Source organism: Peromyscus maniculatus, chromosome 1 (assembly GCF_049852395.1).
Source record: "Peromyscus maniculatus bairdii isolate BWxNUB_F1_BW_parent chromosome 1, HU_Pman_BW_mat_3.1, whole genome shotgun sequence".
Lineage (NCBI taxonomy): Eukaryota > Metazoa > Chordata > Mammalia > Rodentia > Cricetidae > Peromyscus > Peromyscus maniculatus.
Window position 1 is genome coordinate 150777780 of NC_134852.1, and position 22825 is coordinate 150800604.

Consider the following 22825-nt stretch of genomic DNA (forward strand, 5'->3'; position numbering starts at 1 on the left):
AGACTATTTTGTTTACACAACTGATGTTCATTATAGAATCTGGCCTGCTCTTTTCTGAAGGGAGATGGGGGAGTGGATCTGGTGGAGAGCAGATGTGGGAGGGGAAACTGTGGTTGGGATGTAATGTATGAGAGAAGAATTTTAAATAAAAAGAATCTATGTCTGTAGACAATGCATGGAAAGAAAATGAAAATCACCCCACACTTGACTTCTTATAAATGAATTCCTGAAATGGTGTGCTGTAGATTCATTGAGAACTTTCTGTGCAGTAATGCAGACTTGAACCCAATGAGCAAAGTTTATCAGTATGTGTTGCATGTTTTCCCTTTGACAGAGGCTTATCAAAAGTAGACGTCTGAACCATGATGACGTCATGTCCTCTTGTCTATATATTCTTTAGTTTGTCTACTGCCCTCGTAAAGTGGACTTGCTTGTGTGGCCATTTATTAGGTATCTTGTCCCCTCAGAGAGACATGCACTCTTCTCAAGGCTAGGCCCAGTGCAAACATGTTGAGAGCAGCATGATTAAATTGCCAAGTCTGTCTATTGACAACAAACTGCTCTTGGAAGGAATCTGGTCTTCAGTCAGATCTTCCGTCTGAGGCAGAAGGCCTTTGATGTCTTTTCTGATACTGGCCTTGGCAGCTACAGACGTGCAAGCCTTTCTGGGAGGAGACTCCTTGCTCTCCACACACTTAGGACTGCTTTGGGCACCAGCTGCAGGAAGCTCCGCACTGCTGGCACTGTCTAGGCTCGGGCATGGTGGGTGAATGCTTGCTTTGGGTGGAGATGAGAGCTCTAATGTGGGGGAGGAGCCTATGGTGCTGAAAGGGCTCTGGCTCCCGAATATTGTCACCCTTAGTTGGAGTTCACCTTCTTCCTGAAGGCAGAGACAGGTACCTGTTCTGAGGTCATCAGCCTGGGGAACTGCACTTACAAGGAGTCCTGGCATGGAACCGTCTTCTCTCGGGCTGTGGCCTCTGCTGCTGCTGGCCTGCTGGCCTCTTCCTCCTGGTGAGTGTGTGTTGCTGTGTGAAGGCCTGGGTGTCAGGGACACAGGTCTATAGAATATTAGTGACTGTGCTCAGGGATAGCACAGTGCTGGTGGTGTCCTTACTGTGTATGTGTGTGTGTGTGTGTGTGTGTGTGTGTGTGTGTGTGTGTGTGTGTGTATTTTAACTAACTTTGATTTCACCAAAGCAACCATTTGGATTCTGTAACAATACAAAGTATTTATGGGATTGGGATGTGTAGTGAAGATAAGCCTTCTTCTTCTTCTTCTTCTTCTTCTTCTTCTTCTTCTTCTTCTTCTTCTTCTTCTTCTTCTTCTTCTTCTTCTTCTTCTTCTTCTTCTTCTCCTTCTCCTCCTCCTCCTTCCTTCTCCTTCTCCTTTTCTCCTTCTCCTTCTCCTCCTCCTCCTCTTCTTCTTCCTCCTCCTCCTCCTCCTCCTTCTTCTTCTCTTCCTCCTTCTTCTTGTCTTCTTCTTCTCATGGTTTCTCCTCCTCCTCCTTCCTTCTCCTTCTCCTTCTCTCCTTCTCCTTCCCCTTCCCCTTCCCCTCCTCCTCCTCCTCCTCCTTCTTCTTCTCTTCCTCCTCCTTCTTGTCTTCTTCTTCTTCTCATGGTTTCTCTGTGTAGGCTTGGCTGTCCTGGAACTTGCCCTATAGACCAGGCTGGCCTTGAACTCAGAGATCCACCTGCTTCTACCTTCTGGTGCAGGGATTAAAGGTGTGCGTCACTGTGCCAGTCTGAAGATGAGCTTTCTAATCATGAAGCATTCTAAATGAAACCCAGAATGTTCTCTCTGTGTTTTTGTTCTTATTTCTGAAGGTCTGGCTGGTGAGAACTTGGTGAATTTCCTGGGTGGTGATAATAAATGTGAAGGCCAAATACAATTGCTGTATGATGGACAGTGGGGCCTTATGTGTGGGGACGGCTTGGGCATGCAGGAGGCCTCAGTGATCTGCAGACAGCTCGGCTGTGGCTCTGTGCATTCTATTTCCCAGTATATTTTGACACCTGAAGAGATGAAACAACCTTGGCTATATGGTGCCCAGTGCCGTGGTGAGGAAGCCACCCTCTGGGAGTGCCTCCTGGGGCCCTGGGGGCCCCTCAGCGGCTGCAAATGTCAATGTGTGGCTGTGATTATCTGCTCAGGTAAGTTAGATGGATACCTCGAGATCCTTACTCCCTGGGACTTCTCTATCTTGTCTCGGCCATGGAAGCACGGAGGCAAATTCGTAGGGGAGGGTCTGGCCAGGTATGAACACATCCTAAGCTTGGAGTCTTAATCCTACTGGGTTCTCACCTTTTGTAGACACTTTCCTAGTAACTTTAAATAAGATCTCCAAGTTTTTAAAGTTAGCTACTTCCCTTGTTAATGTTGACCACTAGAGAATGTTTTCCCATTCTGACTATGCATAAAGCAAAGCTCCAACCAAGGAGTTAGCCACATGGTGTAGAAGGCAGAAGCTCTGGCCCACTTTCCCTGGAAGGATGGGGTTTGTTACTTTAGGAAAACAGCAATGGGTGGGGACACCTCCAGGGGTACTATGGACAATGACTCAACATGGGGCAGTCAGTACCCATCCCTTGTGTTTGCCCTAGGGACGCAATACCAAGACTCGGTTTCTCTTCTATGCCACCAGGTGGTACCACACGACAAATCGGCCTAGCTGATGGTAGCAGTCCTTGTGCTGGGATTCCAGAAGCCACTGGCCTTTCAGGCCTTCCCCTGAGATGTGACTTGCAGAAGGAGGAGGCTGGCGTTCTCTGCAGAGAGCTGGAATGTGGCACTGCTCTACAGTGGTCCAGAGCCCATCATAGCGCAGATAGGAAGCAAGAAGAGAAGTACATTAAATGCAAGGGAACAGAGCCTGACATTTTACATTGCCAGATCAATGTGAACTTCCTAGAGCAATGTGACCTTCTGACCTACACCCAGGTCATGTGCACAGGTAGGAGAACCCACACAGAGTGTTTCACTCTTCATATTGTATATACATACACGAAGAAAGGAGACCCAGATATCTGCTCCACGGTAATGTCAATGGACCCCTTACCCCAGATACATAGCTGAAAATAATCCACTCTCCCACCGAGATGTAGTTGTGGGAGACCCCAAGGTGCCCCCTGAAATCAGTGCTCACTGCCCTTTCCAGGACACAGATGGCCATGATTCTGTAGAAGCTGAGTGGTCAGAAGGAGTGTTGGTGCTCAGGGTCTGTGTGGAGTCCAAGGTTCAAGGGAGGACAGAGCAGGGATCAGAGTATTTGGTCTGTAGTCCCCAGTGTTGTGGTCCTCCGTGTCAGGGCTAATGAAGGTGGTCCTGTATCCTCCTCCCACACCATTCATTTCTGGGGACCCAAAAGCAGCCATCAGGTCACGTCACCTAGTGCCTGTGTGGAGCCTTCCCTGACCTCAGTCACTTCAGTCTGGCCTTTGTCCCAAGGACACCTGGAAGTCTCACTGGGGGGTGGTGAGCACCTCTGTGAGAATTCCCTGGAGGTTCAGTGAGAACTGACCTGGACTTGCTCATAGATCATATGTGTTGCTGGGAGTTGGTATGGTGTGGCTGTATCCACATCTGGGAGTTTGGCTGGGGTTCAGTGCCTGGGTAGAAGCAGGCCTTCCCCTATGTGGGCAATGTGTCACTGATGTTCCATTGTCCATGAGAGCCTGAACACTGCTGTGGCCATGACCAAGATGCTTCCCTGACTTTTTCAGGGGAAGTGAGTGAGGTTATGGACTGGTAGGGTGTGATGTGGTCAGAGTCTGGGGTCTGGGCTGTGATGACCACGGATAGCTAGGCAGGTAATTCAGGGCCTGTGTTCTCTGATGCAGAGGTTCCTTGGCCTCCTTTTTACCTTCTCTAGCCTTTCAGGTTTGTTGACTTTCGCCAACCTTTGGACAAATGTCTCCTCAGTTCTGCTATGGAGTTCAGAAATAGCTGGTCTGTCTTTTTTGAGTGTCATTGATGGTTTTGCATATTTTTATGGCAGACTTTAAAACTTGACATTGCAAGTCCAAAGTCCTGCAGCATCACCTCTAGCTTTCCATGTACTTTAGCACTATGTCCAGGGCTTTGATGGGCCTTGAGTCACCTTGTTTCTGGTGTGTGTGTGGGGGACCTGGCTCACATGTTCCACATGGATATCCAGTTTCTCTGGAACCTTGTTTGAGACACTCTTTTTCCTATGAGAATGGCCATAGTCCCTTTAAGAAATTTGATGACTGGAAGTGTGTGTGATGATTTTTGTACTATTATTTCTGTTCCACTGGTCTCTGTGTCTAGCCTCATGCCAGACCACATGGTCCACGTAGCTTTGCTGTAAGTTATGAAATGAGGAAGTTGAGTATCTAGCTGCTTGTATGGTTGTGGGTCTTTGGGAATTCTCATCTCTACAAGAATACTAAAATTAACTTTCTAACTTTCTGAGAACTTGCTTGGGTTTTGATAGGCATTGCACTGCATATACCAACTGCTTTGGGTGAGGTCGTCATCTTCTTAGACCATGTCCTCAACCCTTGATATAAAGCCTGTTCCCATCTATGTAGATCTTGTGCAATTATTTTTTCTTGATAAATTTAACTTATTAGAAATGAAACAGATGGTATCATCTGTCTAGCCAGAGGCTCTTGTTTTGCTAATGGTGGCTGGTATGTGTTTTGTCTTGTACAGTCGGCCTTAGAGCCAACCAGAAAGTGGGTGGTTACTCCCATAACATTCATGTCATTGTTGTGCTGATGGTCATGTCTTGCCAGGCCAGTCACTTTTATAGCTCTCAGGGCTCATGGCTGGGTAAACTGATGATTACTTTTCTTCTATGGCAGTATGCATCACACCATTCAGCATTATGAAAGCTGGATGGTAGGGACAAAATTTCCAGATCAGTACCCACTTGATTTCTTCATGTTCTATGACTCAAGTATGTGGTGTCTTCAGCAACAGGGACTTACTGTCAAATTCTGGAGACTAACCAAGAGCATTGGCAATAACAGGAACTATTTAGGGGTCTTTGTAACCTCAGTGACTAACAACTCTGAAAGAAGTAGCCCATTGACACTGGGCTTTTTTATTTGTTAGCCTGTGGCATCTCATGTGTGTCCTGGTTAGTCTTTTGTCAACTTGACATAGCTAGAGTCATTTGCAAAGAGGCACCTCAATGGAGAAAATCCCTCCATCAGATTCCCTGTAGGTAAATCTATGGGGGCATTCTTGATTAATGATGGATGTGGGAGGGTGTAGCCCACTATGGGTAGTACTACTCCTGGTCAGGTGGTCCTTGGGTGTATAAGAAAGCAAGCTAAGGAGAGTAAGACAGTAAGCAGTATTCCTTCATAACCTATGCTTCAGTTCCTGCCTCCAGGTTCCTGCTTAGCCCCTGCCCTCATTTCCCTTCATGGTAGACTGTAATCTATAAGCTGATCGCTGCCCCAATCTCCTATTTTCTTTTGGTCATAGTATTTTGTCACAGCAATAGAAACCAAATTAGAACAGAGAATTGGTACCAGGGATGGGACAGATCTGTGGGTACAGACCTGGCCATGTTGTTTTTGGGATGCTTGCAGAAGGATTTTGACATTTTGGGCTAGAAAAGTCACTGAGTACTCAGAGCTTAATAGGCTGTTGTAGGAGCTTGGAAGCCAGGGATGCTGAAAGAGATGCAGACAACAGGGGCCTGGCTTGGAAAGTTCCAGAAGGAAGCAAAGATTCTGTCTGGGCTGTGTGTGTGTGTGTGTGTGTGTGTGTGTATACATTTTGAATTAAGAATTTGTGATCAGCTGGGGTTGAAGAATCAGCTATGATCAACAAGCAATCAGAACCATTGAAGATAAAACTTGCTATATTGGGACAATTGATTCTGGTTATTTGGGACTGAGAAATCAGCTGCAATAAAAAGAGACCAGCATCCTTGAGGCAAAATCTTCTGGGCAGTATTTCTTCAGGGTCAGCACACAGAAGCTGTGGTCTGGGAGTAGGGTAGGGGTAAGGCTGCATCCCATGCTGGCTTCTAGACTAGGTAATGTGTAAAAATCTCCCCAGGTGGTACTGGTTTTGGCAGTGTGAGAACCCTAGGATTTAAAGGGTCATGGAAAAAAGTTGAGGCCTGGCACCATGTGGCAGGGTCAGAGTTTCTGAAGAGAGCCCACGACAGGCTACTGGTGAAGATCAGTCTAGTTGCAGTGGTGACCCCCAAAATTTGGAGTTCCCAGTACAAAGGGATGACCACCAAGGACAGCAGCAGCTGTGGTGTGGAGCTGGCTTAAGCCTTTAAGGTAAGCTTTGTGTGCTGTGGAGGGCAGATCTTGACAAGTGGACCGTCCCGAGCTCATTGGAACCAGAAGATCATGAGCGAACCCCAGCTGTCCCACCCCACTCAGAATGGCTAAGGTCAGCAAGAAAATGACAGAAATTCCTGGTAAGGTGGGGGAAGAGGAACCCTCAGTCACTGTTGGTGGGGATGCAAATTTTTGTGGCTGCTATGGAAATCAGTATGGGGAATCCTCAAAAAGCTAAAAGGAAATCTATGATATGACCTAGCCATACTCCTTGGCATATGCCCAAAGGACTTGACAACCTACTCTACAGATACTTAGTCAGCAATGTTCCTTGCCACCCTATTTACAACAGCCAGGAAATGGAAACAACTTAAATGTCCTTCAGTAGATGAATGGATGATGAAAATGTGTGGTAAGTATACACAATGGAATACTATTCAGCTATAAAGAAAAATAAAATTATGATATTTTCAGGTAAATGGATGGGCATAGAAATGATCATACTGAATGAGGTAACCCAGACCCCAAAAGACAAACACCATCTGTTCTCTGTCACCTGGGGTTCCTAGCTCCAAACTCTCAGATGTGAGTAAGCAATGAGTAACCTTAGAAACCAGGAAAGTATAAAGGATTATAGGTGGTGGCAAGGGGAGGTGCTATTGAGGGGAATAACAGGGTATAGGCAATATGAATCTGGAAATAGAAAAACTGGAAGGAGGCTCCAACTGGGCAGGCGAGAGGGAGGTCAGTACAGAAAGACATTGAAGGATGAAGGATAATTAACATTAAAGTCATTTGATAAAGCCTCAAAGAATCATATTATATTTACCTAATATTATACTATATCTATATCTTCAGGGAAGTTACACCACTTGGGTTGACAATGCTCCCCACAAGGACCATAGACTAACAAACAACCCAGTACCTGGCACCAGAAACCTCCTTTTCAGTGGTTGTTCAGAGTACTTCAAGTGATTCCCCAAACAATATATATAGGCCACTGCCATTGTCTTTGGTTGCCTCTTAGAAGTTTAAGGTAAGCCCCTATTGCTGAAGACACAGCACGTTTGGGATACAGGGCTAGATTATTTGAGTTGCATCTAACCTGAAAGCCTCTTTTTCTGAATTCTAGCCTCCATACTACCAGAGAATACTATACAAGCTGCCAATTAATAGTCCACTGAGCAGTGACATCTATGAACCACAACCATGACCAGTGTGATAAGCCATCTGTAAAGGTTCAAAAAGTGGCATTCACATATAGGTTGTAACCAACACCTGTCTAACTGAACTTAAGGCCCACCAAGAGGAGGGAACTCATCCTAGTCAATTGCCTGGGGCTAGTGAGGCCATGGATCTTAGAAGCGAATCTACTGAAGGGGTGTTCCCTTCTGGACTCCAGATTAGGCACAGACCATCACCCAAACACCAGTTTTCAACACAAAGAGATCTCTATAGGGCAGAAACAGCAGCAAGTGCTCTGCAGGAGTAGTTTTTAAGGAGAAAAAAGGGAAGTCCATGCTGGGATGAGTTGGTAAGTTCTGATTGGACATGGTAGTCAGTGTAGCCAAATAAGGGATTTTGATAGCTGGACCTTGGTGGCCAGCCTCAGGGATGAGTCAGGCATGAGGAAATGGTCAAATAAGGAGTCTAGTGGTTTAGCAAAAGAGAATCAGGGTGTGGGGATGGGGAGTGGGGGGAGGGGGAGGGCAGGACCTGTCCCCGTTGGCACTGTGTTTACCATTTTGGGCCTGTTAGAGCCCTTCATTTACTACTGCTACTTGCTAGACCATACTGCCTCAAGCACATTCTAAATCTTATCCTTATGCACACAGATAAGTGCAGTTACCACCCCTTATCACAGGAGCCTCTCTTTGTAGGAAATGGAGACCATCATAGGAAACCACCATAGGACACACTATAGAATCGGTGGGTAGTGGGAGCTCAGCCCCAATGAATTCACCCACATCTCAGCTTCAGCATCTATGGCTCAGAGAACTGTAGCAGAGGGGAGTGGGAAGACTGTAAACTAGAATAGCAGAAGTCTGCTATGAGACTGTCTCTCCTAGAAATGGATAGCATTTGTATAAACAAGACTGGGACAAGGCCAACATCAACGGACATGTTAATGCTGAAGGGGGAAATTTTCACAGTGCTCCACCTCTAGACAAAGAACCACTGGCAACTAATGACTGCAGGTAGGGAGAATTAGACTCTCCCAGGTGTAAGTCTCCTAATTAGTTATCCAATACAACCGGTCAGCACTGAAACCATGTATACACCACCAACCAAAAATACACTCATCAGGTGATGTATGTTTGTATGTGTGGATGTATGTACACACACATATATGTATGTAACAGTAATAAAAAAGAGACTATCAGTTTTAAAGGGGGGGCATGGCAGGAGTTGGAGGAAGGAAAGGGAAAGTGATAAGTGATATAATTCTATGTTAATTAAAAAAGATAGAAAAAAGATTAACCATCATAGTAGCTATTTACTTTCTGGGATTTTCTGGATTTTAGAGTTTCTGTTTAGAAATTTAGTATTAGCAGGTGCATTTGCTTCATTTCTTGAGTTGGCATTTCCCCTTTATATATGTATTATATATTATATAGTCCCCTTTTAATATTGTTCCTTTGTTTTGTGTATTTGACATCGTGACTCTAATGTGGTTTGGAAAGGCTCTTCTGGTCATATCTATTGCGCTTATAAAAGTCCCGTCCTTCCCCTAGATGAGGGAAATTTTCTGCTATAATTTAACAGATATTCTGTCTTTATTTAATTCAATTTATTTTAAATCTCAATTCCTTCTATCCCATGAATTCTGAGGTTAATTTCTTGACCGTATCACTTCAGAAACTGTGACCCTGTTCATTTATTTTTTCTTTATTGAAGTCTGAATGTGTCCTTCAACTTGGGGTTTTCAGGGTTCTTTCTTCTGCTTGGTCGAAACTGTTGGGACCCCTTTCACTGTTTCTAAATTTACTTCTCTCAGTTTCTCATTTCCAATATTTCTATTGTTTTTTTTTTCCAAAATATCAGTTTTCCTTCTGAGTTCGAGTTTCCCATTTGATGTTGTGACTTTCCATCATCGCTGCTCAATTTCTCACCCACTGAGTTAGAGTTCTCATCTGTTTCTGTCTTTCTTCTCCAGGTCCGCCTTCCTTTCCTTACCCCATTACTCTGTTTGTTTGTATTTCACCCATTTCATAGCTTTAACCTCAGTAGTTGAGAATCATGACTTTTGGGTTATGTTGCCTTTCGTATACGATTTTTGGTGTTTGTGTGTTCCAATCTGTTCATCTACTGGTTTGGATTCCCTTTCCTGTTTTACTGGGGATCTTCTTAGTGAGCAGACTACTGCTGTGGACTCAAACCCCATTACCCATCAAGAAGGAGAAAAAAACTTAATGTAGCAGAAACCACATCAAACTGAGTAAGATACAGAAATACGCTGAAACAAACTAAAACACGTGAACTCACCAAGAATCACCAAGAATCAGAACATGGCAAATGCTATAAAATTAAAAGAAAGTTATTTAGGGAAAATGTTTTTTCTTTCTCTTTATTCTTCTCTCATCGTCTTCCCTCCCTCCCCTCTCCCCCAGATCCACTGCTCCTCTGTTTCCCTTCAGAAAAGATCAGACCTCCCAGGGATATCAAACAAACACGGCATAACAAGATGTGATGAGACCAGGCACAAACCCTCACATCAAGGGTGGATGAGGTGAAATGTGAATGAATGGGGTCTAAGAAGGAAACAAGGGAAGGACAAACAGAAAGGTTAGCTGAGAAGAAGGTTAAATGAAAGAACGTAAAAGAAATTTGAGAACAGTGTTAGGAAGAGGAAGAGATTAAGTGTTTTTTGTTTTGTTTTGTTTTGTTTTTTTGTTTGTTTGTTTTTTGAGGCAAAGTCACACACTGTAGCCTTGGCTGATCTGGAGCTGAATATGCAGAGCAGGCTGGCCCCCAACTCATAGAGATTTACCTGCCTCTGTCTCCTGAATGCTGGAAGTAAAGGCATGAGCCACCATGCCCATCTGAAAGCTTTTATGGGAAAAAAAGGATGAGAGCTGGCGAGATGGCTCAGCTTAGTGTTAGGAGTGCTCTTGCAGAGGACTCATGGCCAGCAGCCCCCACACTTCTCAGCTCCAGCTCCAGGAGAGCTGATACCCTCCTCTGGTTTCCATGGGCACTGGTGCTGATGTGAACATTCCTATACATAGTCACATACACATGTACATAATAAAAAGTAGAAACAAGTTTACTCAAGATGAAGTAAACAACCTACTACAAATACAGTAAAATGAGGTAAATATAAATTTAAAGACAAGAATATAAAATAACAAGCAGCTTTTAAAAATCAGTAAAAATGTACTAAGATATGGTAAAGAGGAAATAAAGGGGCGTGCTGATTAGTTTTATATCAGACCAACAAAAGCTAGAGTCATTTGGGAAGCTCAGTTGAGAAAATGCCCCCACCAGATTCACCTGTGGAAAAGCTTTTGGTGCATTTTCTTGGCTGATAGTGATATAGGAGGGCCCAGATCACTGTGGATGGTGCCACCTTTGGGCTGGTGGTCCTGGATGTTATAAGAAGGCAGGCTGACTAAACCGTTGGGAACAAGCCAGTAAGCAGCACTTCTCTATGGCCTCTGCATCAGCTCCTTCTTCCAGGTTCCTGCCCTGTGTGAGTTCTTGCCTTGACTTCTCTCAGTGATGGCCTGATATAGAATTATAAGCTGAACTAAGCACTTCCTCTCCATGCTGCCTTTGCTCATGGTGTTTTATCATATCGATAGAAACCCTAAGCAAGACATCTCCCCAGCGCTGGGTTATAAGCATGCACCACTGCATGCAGCAGTTTTTAGCCAGGCTCTGGGGGATTCAGAATCTGGTCCTCATGGTAGTGTTGCAGGCCTTTGTAGACTAAGTCATCTCCTTTGCCTAGAATTACTATTTGTTAGTTTTTTCTTACACTAATTTGAATATGTTTTCCCATTTCCGGCTTTTGATGAGAAACTGACAGCTCATCTTTTATTTCCGACTATGTCAATAATCAGGTCCTTGTTGCTGCTTTGAACACTCTGTCTTTTGAAGACTGATCATAGTGCAGTCTTCTTTAAAATTAAAATATAATTACATCACTTTCTCCCCTTTCCTTCTTTCTTTACTTCAACCCCTCCCATGTGCCCACTTCAGGCCCCACGATACTTCAACAGTGTGGCTCCCTACACAAGACCTAAACAACAACAGTATCAACAGGTATGTACTCTCCTTTTGAACTTTTCATGTTAGCATTTTCAATTTAGTACATTTTGATACTATTTCTCCAAATGACCAATAAAAAATATATATTTAAGGTATACAACATGCTTTGATATATACATATTGTGCAATGTCTAATCAATGTAATCAATATATTAAGCCATATAATTATCATTTATTTATGATGAGAACACTTAAAATCTACTTTCTGGTGAAGTGATAGTAATTATGTTGCACAATAGATCCCTTGACCTTACCTTTGTAACTAAATTACTGTGTTTTTAACCAACACCCCTTCAATCCACGCCAATGACCTCCCTTGAGGAGACAGGAACTAAAGTCTTTCAGCTGAGTAAAGCTTTCCAGGCTGAGAAGCCCTAGTAGTAAGAAGTGTTCCTTTGTCTCTCTGATCTTCAGGCAAATTTATTAGGATACACAATATATTACTACGCTTCCTAACCCCAAGGCCTCTGGTAACCAAAGTGCTACTCAGCTCCCATGAGTACACAGAAGTATGGTCATGTGGTAACAGCCTTATGTCCCTGGCCTCTTAATATAACACTGTCCTTCCTACTCATCCATGTTCAAGATGACAGGAGGACCTTCTTCTTAAAGGGTAGGACACCACAGTGTGCACATAGACCAGTTTCCTTATTATTCATTCTTGTAACACAGACAGGTTGTCTATTGTGAACAACAGAGGAATTAATGTTGGAATGCAGAAGTTCTAAACACATCAGTCATCTTTCATTAGGGTATTCACAATGACTACACTGTGTTTCCTATACATCTCTGTGCTCTTGCCCTGCCTCTCTCACTCCTTTTCTGCCCTTTCTCTCTCTTTTTTTCATTAAAATTTTTTCTTGTAGTATATTTTGATCATATGTCCCCTCCCCTCATAACTCCTTTCAGACCCTCCCCACCTCCCCAACTTTATGTTCTGTCTTTAAAAAAAACACAAAATACAAAACCAAAACCCCCAAAACAAGACAAAAAATGCCCCTCCAAAACAAAATGGGATAAAAAACCCTGCACTTCCCCCCAAATTTATAGAGTTCCTCTCGTGTTGGCTAGCTACTCCTGAGCATGGGTCCTGCCTGGACTGTACTTGATACACTCAGTGAATCTCCACTGGAGAAAGCCTATGTTCCCTTTCCCAGCACTAGATTGTTTCATGGTTGGGGTGGGACCCTGTAACCACTTCCCCTTCAGCTGGAACCCCTCAGGTTTGAACCTATGCAGGTCTTGTGTACACTGCCACAATCTCTGAGTTAATATACGCATCAGTCCTGTTATATCTGGAGGACACTATTTCCTTGGAGTCATACATTTCTTGTAGCTCTTATATAGATCTCATTAGCCTTGAGGTGACGGCTTTGATGAAGGCATCCCATTTAGGACTGAGTGCTCCAAAGTCTCACTTTCTTTTCTTTTTCTAGTTCTGGGTCTCTATGTTAATTACCATTTACTACAAAAAGAAGCTTCGCTGATAAGGGTTGAGCAATGCACTGATTGATGGGTATAGCAAATGCCATTAAGAATCATTTTATTGCTACATTTCTTCAGCATAACAATAGCAGTAAAATTTCTCCTAGGTTCATGACCTATTTAGTCTCAGGTTCTTGGTATAGAATATCAGGTATAGATTACATCACAATATATATAATATTGTGAATGGTCTTGTTGTCCTGATTTCTTTCTCGGCCTGTTATTTGTATATAGGAAGGATATTGATTTTTATATGTTACTTTTACATCCTGCTATTATGCTGAAAGTGTTTATTAGCTGTAGATCTATCCCACTTGAGTCTCTAGTGTCTTTTATGTGTAAAATCTTATCATCTCAAAGACTTTCAAATTCTTCCCTTCCTGTTTGTATTCCCTTGCTCTCCTTCCATTGTCTTGTTGCTCTAGGTAACACTTCAAGTACTCTATTGAATAGATATCAAGAGAGTGGACATCCTTCTCTTTCTTCCTGAATTTAGTGGAAATTCTTTGACTTTGATCTCTGCTTAGGTTAATATTGGTTGTGAGCTTTCTGCAAATTGCCTTTATGATGTTGTGCTTTGTTTTTCTGCTCTCCTCAGGATTTTTATCATGAAGGGATGTTGGATTTTGTTAATGACCATTTTTTTGCATCTAATTAAGGTGATCATGTAGTTTGTCTTTAAGTCTGTTTATATGGTGGATTATGTTTACTGATTTGTGTATGTTGAACCATTCTTACATCTCTGGAATGAAGCCAACTTGACTTGGTGGATAATCTTGTTGATGTATTTTTTAATTTGCATTGCAAGTATTTTATTGAGAAATTTAATTTTGCATCTATGTTCATAAGGAATATTGTTGTATAATTTATTCTTTTTTTGTTAGGTCCTTGTATGGTGTTGGTATCAGGGAATAGTGGCTTTTTATAAAGAGTTGGGAAGTGTTCCTTTGATTTATATTTTGTGGAATCATTTGAGGAGTATCGGTATTAGCTCTCCTTTGAAGGTCTGGTAGAATTCTGAGCTGAGCACATCTGGCCATGGGCTTTTTATTTTCCTCCCTCCCTCCCTCCCTCTCTCCCTTCCTCCCTCCCTCCCTCCCTCCCTCCCTCCCTCCCTCCCTCCCTCCCTTCCTTTCTTCCTGTAGGAATATTAGGGATTTTTTTCTTTTTGTTTTTTCGAGACAGGGTTTCCCTGCGTAGCTTTGCACCTCTCCTGGAACTCACTCTGTAGCCCAGGCTGGCCTCGAACTCATAGAGATTCACCTGCCTCTGCCTCCCGAGTGCTGGAATTATAGGTGTGCGCCACCACCGCCCGGCCTGTAGGGATATTTTTAATTACAGCATCTATTTCACTAGAGGCTATGGGCTTGTTATTTTCATCATGATTGAACATCAATAGATCATACAGATTTAGAAATTCATGCGTTTCTTCTAGGTTTTCCAGTTTGGTGGAGCACAGAATTTTTAAAGTATGTCCTTATGACTCTGAATTCATCAGTGTCTGTTGTGATGCCTTCCTTCATCTCTAATTTTATTAATTGGGACCCTCTTCTGAGTCATTTTGTTAATTTGGATAAGGGTTTGTCAATCTTGTTGATTTTCTCCAATAATCAACACTGTTTCATGGATTCTTCATGGTTTGTTTGTTTGTTTTGGTTGTTGTTTATGTGTCTTTATTTCATTGATTTCAGCCCCGAGTTGGAGCATTTTCTGCACCTCCTCTTTTTGGGTCATGTATCCTCTTGTTCTAGAACTTTCAGTTGTGCTGTTTAGTTACCAATATGACATCTCTCCAACTTTTTAATGTAGGCACTCAGTGCTATGAACTTGCCCCTTAGAACTGCCTGCACTGTGCGCCATAGCCTTGGGTGTCTTGTGTTTTCATTTGCATTCAATTCTAAAAAACTGTTTTAATTTCCTTCTTTATTTCTGTCTTCAGCCAGTTGTGAGAAGACTGTGGAATTCTCACCCCTTGCTCCTATAGTTCTTTTGAGAGGTGGTTTTCTCCTCAAGAAACATGGTGTGAACCCTCATGTCAGCTGCAGGCTCAACTGTCCCACCTCTGTGGGAAGTCAATACACCTAAAGTTGCTGCTCTCACACCTGTCCTGACTTGAGAATAGCACATACTGGAAACTTGATGGTGTGACCAAAATTTTTGTGACTATACCTTCACAAAACAAAACTTACCACATTCACTCAGGATCACACCTTCCATGTCTAGACAATTCTCGTCTTCTTTTCTCACTAAATTGGCCCACGTCACTCTCATGTTGTTCTCCATCATTGTCCCACTGATGACTCTGTGCATGATCTTCCCCATCAAAAGAAACCCTGTGAACACACACATCCAGATCACTGTGATCACATGATTCCTGGGATATGTGTTTTCTCCAGTCCACATGGAGCAAGTTGTACAGGTGTGTTAGCATCCATGGTCAGATCTAAATGGGCCCTCATGGGTTTCTGATGAACATTGGATTCACCTAGTATTTTGTGATATTATTGACCTTTGAGGTGCCACTGTGGAGAGTAGAACCTCTTGGTCTGTCTGGAGTATGGGCTTTCCTCCAGGTGCCTATAGGATCTCCTAGCCTTCTGATGAAAAGAGGCTGCTCTAAGCTTGATGAATGATAGAACCTTCTTTTATCCCTGAATATCAGAATTGCCCTTGAAGCAATTCAGCCTTCCATCCATGTAACACACACTGTTGTTTGACTTTTCCTGGGCAGATGTGAGCAAAAATTTATTCATCACAAATAGGGGACAGAAACAACAGATCAAAGAAATGGTTCAACAAGAGTCTAGTTCAGTGAACCAGTGAATTCACTGAGGTCACTCACAGGAGCATGGATGAAGAGTTGCTTTCAGGAGCATCTGTGACACTAGGCAAATGCATCACCAAAAAGCTCCCTCTAGCATAGAGCCAACCCATGAAAACTATGTCATTGGAACTCCCTGAGCAACCTGCAGGCAGCTTAACAGGCAGGAGATAGCCCAGCACTGTTAGTGCTTAGTAACCTTACAAAGGAGCTGGTTACCAGCAGAGGGCAGCTTAGCCGAAGGCCTCAGATCCAGTGGGGATTCCAGGCAGTGCAGTAGGCTATAATCTTCTTCTTGGTTAAGGGCTCCAGGCCTTATTTTCTACCACCCTTCTCTGTCCCCATTCTGACTAGTTCCTTTCCTCTCTGGAAACATCCCAAGCACTTTGCATGGTTAAGCTAGGTAAGGATCTAACTCCCATCAATAAAGTTGGAAAATATGCAAATTTGTTTTATTTGTGGGAAATCATGTGGACACTTTGTGCTGGCCTCATAAGATGGGGCTTTTGGGTCCTAGGCATTGGCTTTATCAAGTTAGGGCATGGTCATGACTGAGGTGGAAAAGGCTGAGGAGAGGGGTGGTCATGGGTGTGAGGAGAGCCTCCTTCTGTGACCAGGGTCCTTTTCTTGTTCAGGGAATTGGAATCCCACTCTCATGAAGCATGACTCTGGAACACATTCTCACAATGGCTGACACTGAGGTAATTTGATACTCTATCAAGGTCTGCTGTCATTCTTAATAATTTTTCATTAAAGAAAATTGGCCTTTAATTTGACTCTGGATATTGAAATTTATGTCCTGGGTTCTCATGTGTCTTTTGATTGGCTGAGATAATTCCAACTTGAGGTTTTTATAGGCCAGGCCCACTCTCTGTCTCCTCTTGGCCTACATTAGGATGCAATGAGATTGCCTTTATGACTTTCCTGCTGCCATGCCTTCCCCTCTATGGTAGACTTTATCTCCCTGGCTTTATGTGCAAATAAATCCTTTCTCTCTTTACCTTCAGATACTTGGTCACAGCAACAAGTGAAACAATAAATAGTCATGGACCTTCCTAAATGGTTACCAGTGCTGAATGTTGGGTGGGTGTTTCTGAATGTTTGTTTCTCGGGCTCTGTATGAAAGGGTTCTGAAAATGGGGCCTCAACTGCTTTTGATCGCATGCTTCCTTCCCAGGAACCTGTGGGCCAAGACACCTAGAAAGGCTGCTGTGTACCTCCAGGGTCACAGGTGGCCCGTGGTTTGCCCCTTTCTCTCTCCCTTGAGTCTCTTGGGCAGGGCTTCTTAAGCTAAATTTCCTGACTAGGCTCTAGATTTATTTAATTTGTAAAGCAAAGCTTGATTTTTTTTAATAACTCCTCCATATTTGGGGTTAAACATACTGCTAGAATTTTTTATATGTAATAAAGTTATTTTCTTTTTGACTGTTAAGTGCTAGCATACAAAATAATTGTTATCTAAATAATTTACATGTCTGTGTTGATATGTATTCTGTAACTTGGTGGGGTAGTGTGTTATGTCTGTTACTTTCTTTGTGAAGACCTCAGCATTTCCTACATATGAGATCCACCAAATACAGCTTTGCTCTGTCTAGCCTGGGCAATGCTTCTTCTCCTCCCCCTTTTTTTACTGTGACAATTGTCTTTGTGTGTGTGTATGAAAATATATATAGATAGTATGAATGCATATATATGTATATTCATATATATGTGAATGTATATATATATGCATTCATATATATATATATATATATATATATATATATAGTGCCCACTTTTGATTTTGATAATGTGGGTCCTTGCTCTCCATTTTTTATTGGTCTATCCAAAGTATTACACAAATACTTTTCATGTAAATTTTTCTGGTCTCTATATTATTTATTTCATCCACAATTCATATAGTTCCTTGTTCTTAGTAGCTTTGCATTTTTCTTTATTCTAGTGTCTTTAAAGATAGTAGTATAAAGTTTTGCCATTAATTTGAGCTCATTTTTGTTTTAAAACATAAGTGTTCACAGATGAAAATATCCCTCTAAGCACTGCATATTTGTTATTTTTTAATTTGATATGTTGTGCTTTTACTTTCCAGGGTCTTTTCATTTTCTTTTTAACTTGTTTGCTTCTTAAATATTTACTTTATTTTAAAATTTTGTGCATGTGTGTATGGGTGCCTGTGGAGGCCAGAAGAAGGGCTCAAATCCCCTGGAGATGGAGTTCCAGGTGGTCATGAGCTGCCTCATGTGGGTGCTGGGAACTGAACTCAGGTCTCTGCAAGAACAGTAAGTGCTATTATCCACTGAGTTATCCCTCGGGTTCTATGATTTGATTTTTTTTAAATTTCATTAGTTGTCTGAGTTATTTTGAAAAATGTATATATTTCTTCTCATGTATTTTTCTGTTATCAATGAATTTTTCATTGTATTTAAAATGACTATTTTCATTTAAACGAGCTTTTAACTTTATTCAGATTTGTTATGTGGTCTAGCATATAATTCATGCTGGGAAGTCTCCTGTGTGTCAATCAGCCTAAATTGGTTGTGAGGGTTGCTCCAATTCTCTCCTTCCTGACCACATTCCCTATGTTTGTTTTGTCTACTGGGATGGCAGCTTCCTTCCTTCCTTCCTTTCTTGTTTTTCATTTTTCATTTTTCTTTATTAAGAAATTTTCTACTCACTCTACATACCACCCACAGATCCCACCTCCTCCCTCCTCTGACCCCCCAGCCCTTCCTCCTGAGCCACCCCGCATCCCCACATCTCCCAAATCAAGGTCTCCCATGGGGAGTCAGCAGAGCCTGGCACACTGAGCCTAGGCAGGTCCAAGCCCCTCTCCACTGCACCAAGGCTGTGTCACACCACAGGCACCGGGCTCCCCAAAGCCTGCCCATGCACCAGGGACAGATTCCGGAGATAGCCGCTTTCTAAATCTCCAGTCACTATTGCAGAACTGTATACACTTCCCAGTTCCCTCAACAAAGTCTGTCTTTATTTCCCAAGGTTCTGCTGTTTATGTCCTGAGCATTGTCATTTATGATTGGTGAAATGACACTCTGATCAATTTATAATGGCCCTTTTTTTCCTCATGTCACAATTTTTCCTTATAGTCTTTCTGATCTGGTGTCAATTCATTACTCAATGTATAAGCACACCTCTGTGACCCTTGTCTGCCAACCTATTCATGTGTTAAAGTGAATCTATTGTAGATAATATATGATATATTTTTAATATTCTGGGATTCTTTTCCTTTGATAATGGATTTAATTCATTTTCATTCAAAGTAATTACTCACTAGGCATTGATACTTCTGCCATTTTGTTGTATATTTCTGTGTGTTTTACGAGGTTTAATTTTTTTAAATTTCTTCCAGATTACATTTTGTGTTTACTTATTTTTTTTGCATGCTGCTTAGTTTTAGAAATTTACTTTTCAGCATATTACATTTTTATTTTTTATTGTTTAAAAGCTATTCCAGTGATGTTTAGCATTGTATATATTTTGTGGCATACTCTGTGGCCTTTTAATATATATATATGTGGCATAATGTTCAATTTTGATAATCATATATACTTAGTCAGAAATGTATCATTTTCTTTGAATGCATTCAAAAGTTGTTTCTATGGCTTCTTTGGCAATATACAATACATTATATATCTTCTCTTTATTGTCCAGTAGAATAGCAGAACTTATCTTTCCTTCTTTTTTTTCCCCCGAGACAGGGTTTCTCTGTGTAGTTTTGGTGCCCATCCTGGATCTTGCTCTGTAGACCAGGCTGGCCTCAAACTCACAGAGATCTGCCTGGCTCTGCCTCCTGACTGCTGGGATTAAAGGTGTGCACCACCACTGCCTGGCTTATCTTTCCTTCTTAAATGTAACTTAGTGCCTATTGATCAACTTTCCCCATCTGTCTGTCTCCCGTGCCTTTTCCAGTCTTTGGTACACACCATGCTAACATAAAATTCCATGAGATAACCTCTCAGATTCTATGTATGAATTATACCATGAATGTTTGTCTTTCTCTGCATTTTTTTCATTTTTAACATAATTATCACCAGTTTCCGACTTGTTGAAAATGACAGGATTTCATGATTTTTATGGGTGAGTAGTATGTATATATTTTTTAACCTATTTATCAGATGATAGGTGGTTATGTTGGTTAACTAGCTTGGATCTTATGAATAACATTGTAACTAACTTGGATCTTATGAATAACATTGTAATAAACATCATGAGTGTGGATTCAATATTGTTTTCCTAGAGCTACCTTTGGTACTACAATTTATGCCTTTTATTTATAATGATATGCTTTGAGTTAACATCAACTTGACTTCTATAATTACATATATATAAACTATATAATTATATAAATTCTGTTCCTATATTATTTGTTTCCTCCTTTGAGCCATTTTCACAAATTATTACACTTTTTTTTGTACACTGATGTTTTGCCTGCATGAGGGTGTTGGGTACTTGGAACTGGAATTATAGACAGCTGTGATCTGTCATGTGGGTGCTGGGAATTGAACCTTGGTCCTCTGGAAGAACAACCAGTACTCTGAGCCATCTCTCCAGCCTCCATATTTTACATCTTTTAATTAGGGGCTATCTTTTCTATCATGTAGGAGAAGAAGAAGAAATTGCATTTCAAAACCACAGCATCATAGCATCCATGCTTCCTTATGTATATGCCAGTGTTCTTTTTTCTTCATGCAACTTCAGGATGCTCCCCAGGACCCTGTGGTGTCACCATGGAGGATGTGATGCTCCCCAGGACCCTGTGGTGTCATCATGGAGGATGTGATGCTCCCCAGGACCCTGTGGTGTCATCATGGAGGATGTGATGCTCCCCAGGACCCTGTGGTGTCATCATGGAGGATGTGATGCTCCCCAGGACCCTGTGGTGTTATCATGGAGGATGTGATGCTCCCCAGGACACTGTGGTGTCATCATGGAGGATGTGATGCTCCCCAGGACCCTGTGATGTTATCATGGAGGATGTGATGCTCCCCAGGACCCTGTGGTGTCATCATGGAGGATGTGATGCTCCCCAGGACCCTGTGGTGTTATCATGGAGGATTTCTTTCAGGGTTGAATGTAAGCAGTGGACTAACAAGGAGCTCATCCAGCCTTCATTTGCCCCAGAAAGTCTCAATTTCTCCTTTGCTTGGAAGATGAGTATTGCCAGAGATAAGAATCATTGTTTGACTATTTTTTTCCCACTATGAATATATTTCCCTACTTCTGATTACTACTGTCATGATTTTGATGAGACATTGGCTCTCAGTCCTTTGAATCTGGAGTAGATAACAATGACTTCTTTGTTGCTGCTTTAGGACTTGCTGATTTTTGACAGTTTAATTAAAAATATATTACCTTTGTGTTCTTAAAACTTCCTTACATGTTATTGTTTCAATTTACTAGTGTTAAATTTTATTTTTTCAATAGATCAACAAAATTATATAGAGTTAAGATGTCTAACACGATTTTTTTCTTGTTCTTTTGAGACAAGGTCTCATATAGCCCAGGTTAGACCTCAGCTTTATTGAATATCCTGCCACCACATTCCAAGTGATGCTGCAGGCATGTACCACCACTCCTATCAAAACCATGATATTTTAATATGTATATACATTGTGGACATAATATATGTGCTACCTCATAAGCCTATCATTTGTTTGTGGTTAAAACAGTTTAAATCTACTGTTTTGTTAATGTGCAAGGACAGAATATGTTGGTGTAAACTGAAGTCACCATGCTGTAACACAAAGCTCATGAATTTTCACCTCTCATCCCATTGTACTGGCAAACCCTCTCTAGACCCTTGCAGTCCAACTTGCAAAGTCAAAGTTCCTGGTGACCACGGTCCACGCAGCTTCTGTGAGCTTGATGCTGCAGATGTTGCTTACATCTGTGGTCACATGGCACTTATGTTCTCAGTGTCTGATCCCTACACGTTGGGTCTCAGCATGCATGGGAAGCTGCAGGTGCTAGAAAGAATGGCTGAGTTTACAGCAGTGTTTGTCCTGTAAGTCCTGATGTGGAGCTCTGCAACATCCCTCAGCGGGTGTCCATGAGCACATTGAAGTTGTCCTCATGGAAGAGAGAGGAAGGGCCTCCAGAATCCAAGAGCCTGGTGTATAAAGAAGACAATGGGAATGTAGAATAGCACAAAGACAGACTAGAAAGGATGTGAAGAAGGCTGGGCACTCCTCATTCTGGAAAGTGTGTCTCTGTTTTCCTGGGTCTATTCACTATTCCTGCTTTATTGCTTTCAATAGGGCCTTCGTGATGACCAGTGCCTACATTTTACAGACCCAAATGCCAGTCCCCTGTGTCCCTGACCAGTACTTACTTATCTAGGCTGGTACACTGGGTTGTATCTCATTTCTTTCAAGGCTGGTCCTTAGACTGGGTCCTTTATTAAGCAGGTAAAGCCTCAGAGTAAGTGGTTCTTGCTCTTCCTCGGGGTTCTTCTGAGGTGTGCACATAACCCCTTTAGCACCTGATTCCTTATGGGTATCCTCGTTAGTCCTTTCCAGAAATGTGGTGATTCCACCACGGCCCTTGTTCTGGGCCTCTCTTCTCTTCCTAACCTGGAACATGTGTTCTTATTGTGACCAAGGATTTTGGGTTTTCTACTCATCCTTCTTTTCACAATTCTTTTGAGGAGAGGTTGACTCCTGATGAGGCATGGTGTTGACCTTCTTGTCACCTCCAGGAATGGCTTTTCCAAGGTCAGCAGCCTGTTGATGTACTGGAAGCTTTAGCATTTATGTCCACCTTGTCTTTTGTCCAGCACCCACTGGAAGATTAATGGTGGCCAATGTGATAAAACTTTCTCAGATCAATTGTGATCATATTTATTCAGGACCACATTCTGCATGTCTAGAGTATTCTTGGACCACAGCTCTTATGAGACCAACCCATGGTCACACCCTGTCTTCATCTCTCCATTGACTTCCTACTAAT

The 22825-nt window shown here is 42.2% G+C and overlaps 1 protein-coding gene across 1 annotated transcript; it reads left to right on the forward strand.

Moving 5' to 3' along the window:
* Positions 1–950: 950 nt before the first annotated feature.
* On the forward strand, positions 951–6267 carry LOC143271143 (scavenger receptor cysteine-rich domain-containing protein SCART1-like). Its single transcript, XM_076563089.1, has 4 exons — positions 951–1014; positions 1828–2154; positions 2646–2954; positions 6044–6267. Exons 1-4 carry the CDS (start codon positions 951–953, stop codon positions 6265–6267), a joined length of 924 nt encoding a protein of 307 aa, XP_076419204.1.
* Positions 6268–22825: the final 16558 nt, after the last annotated feature.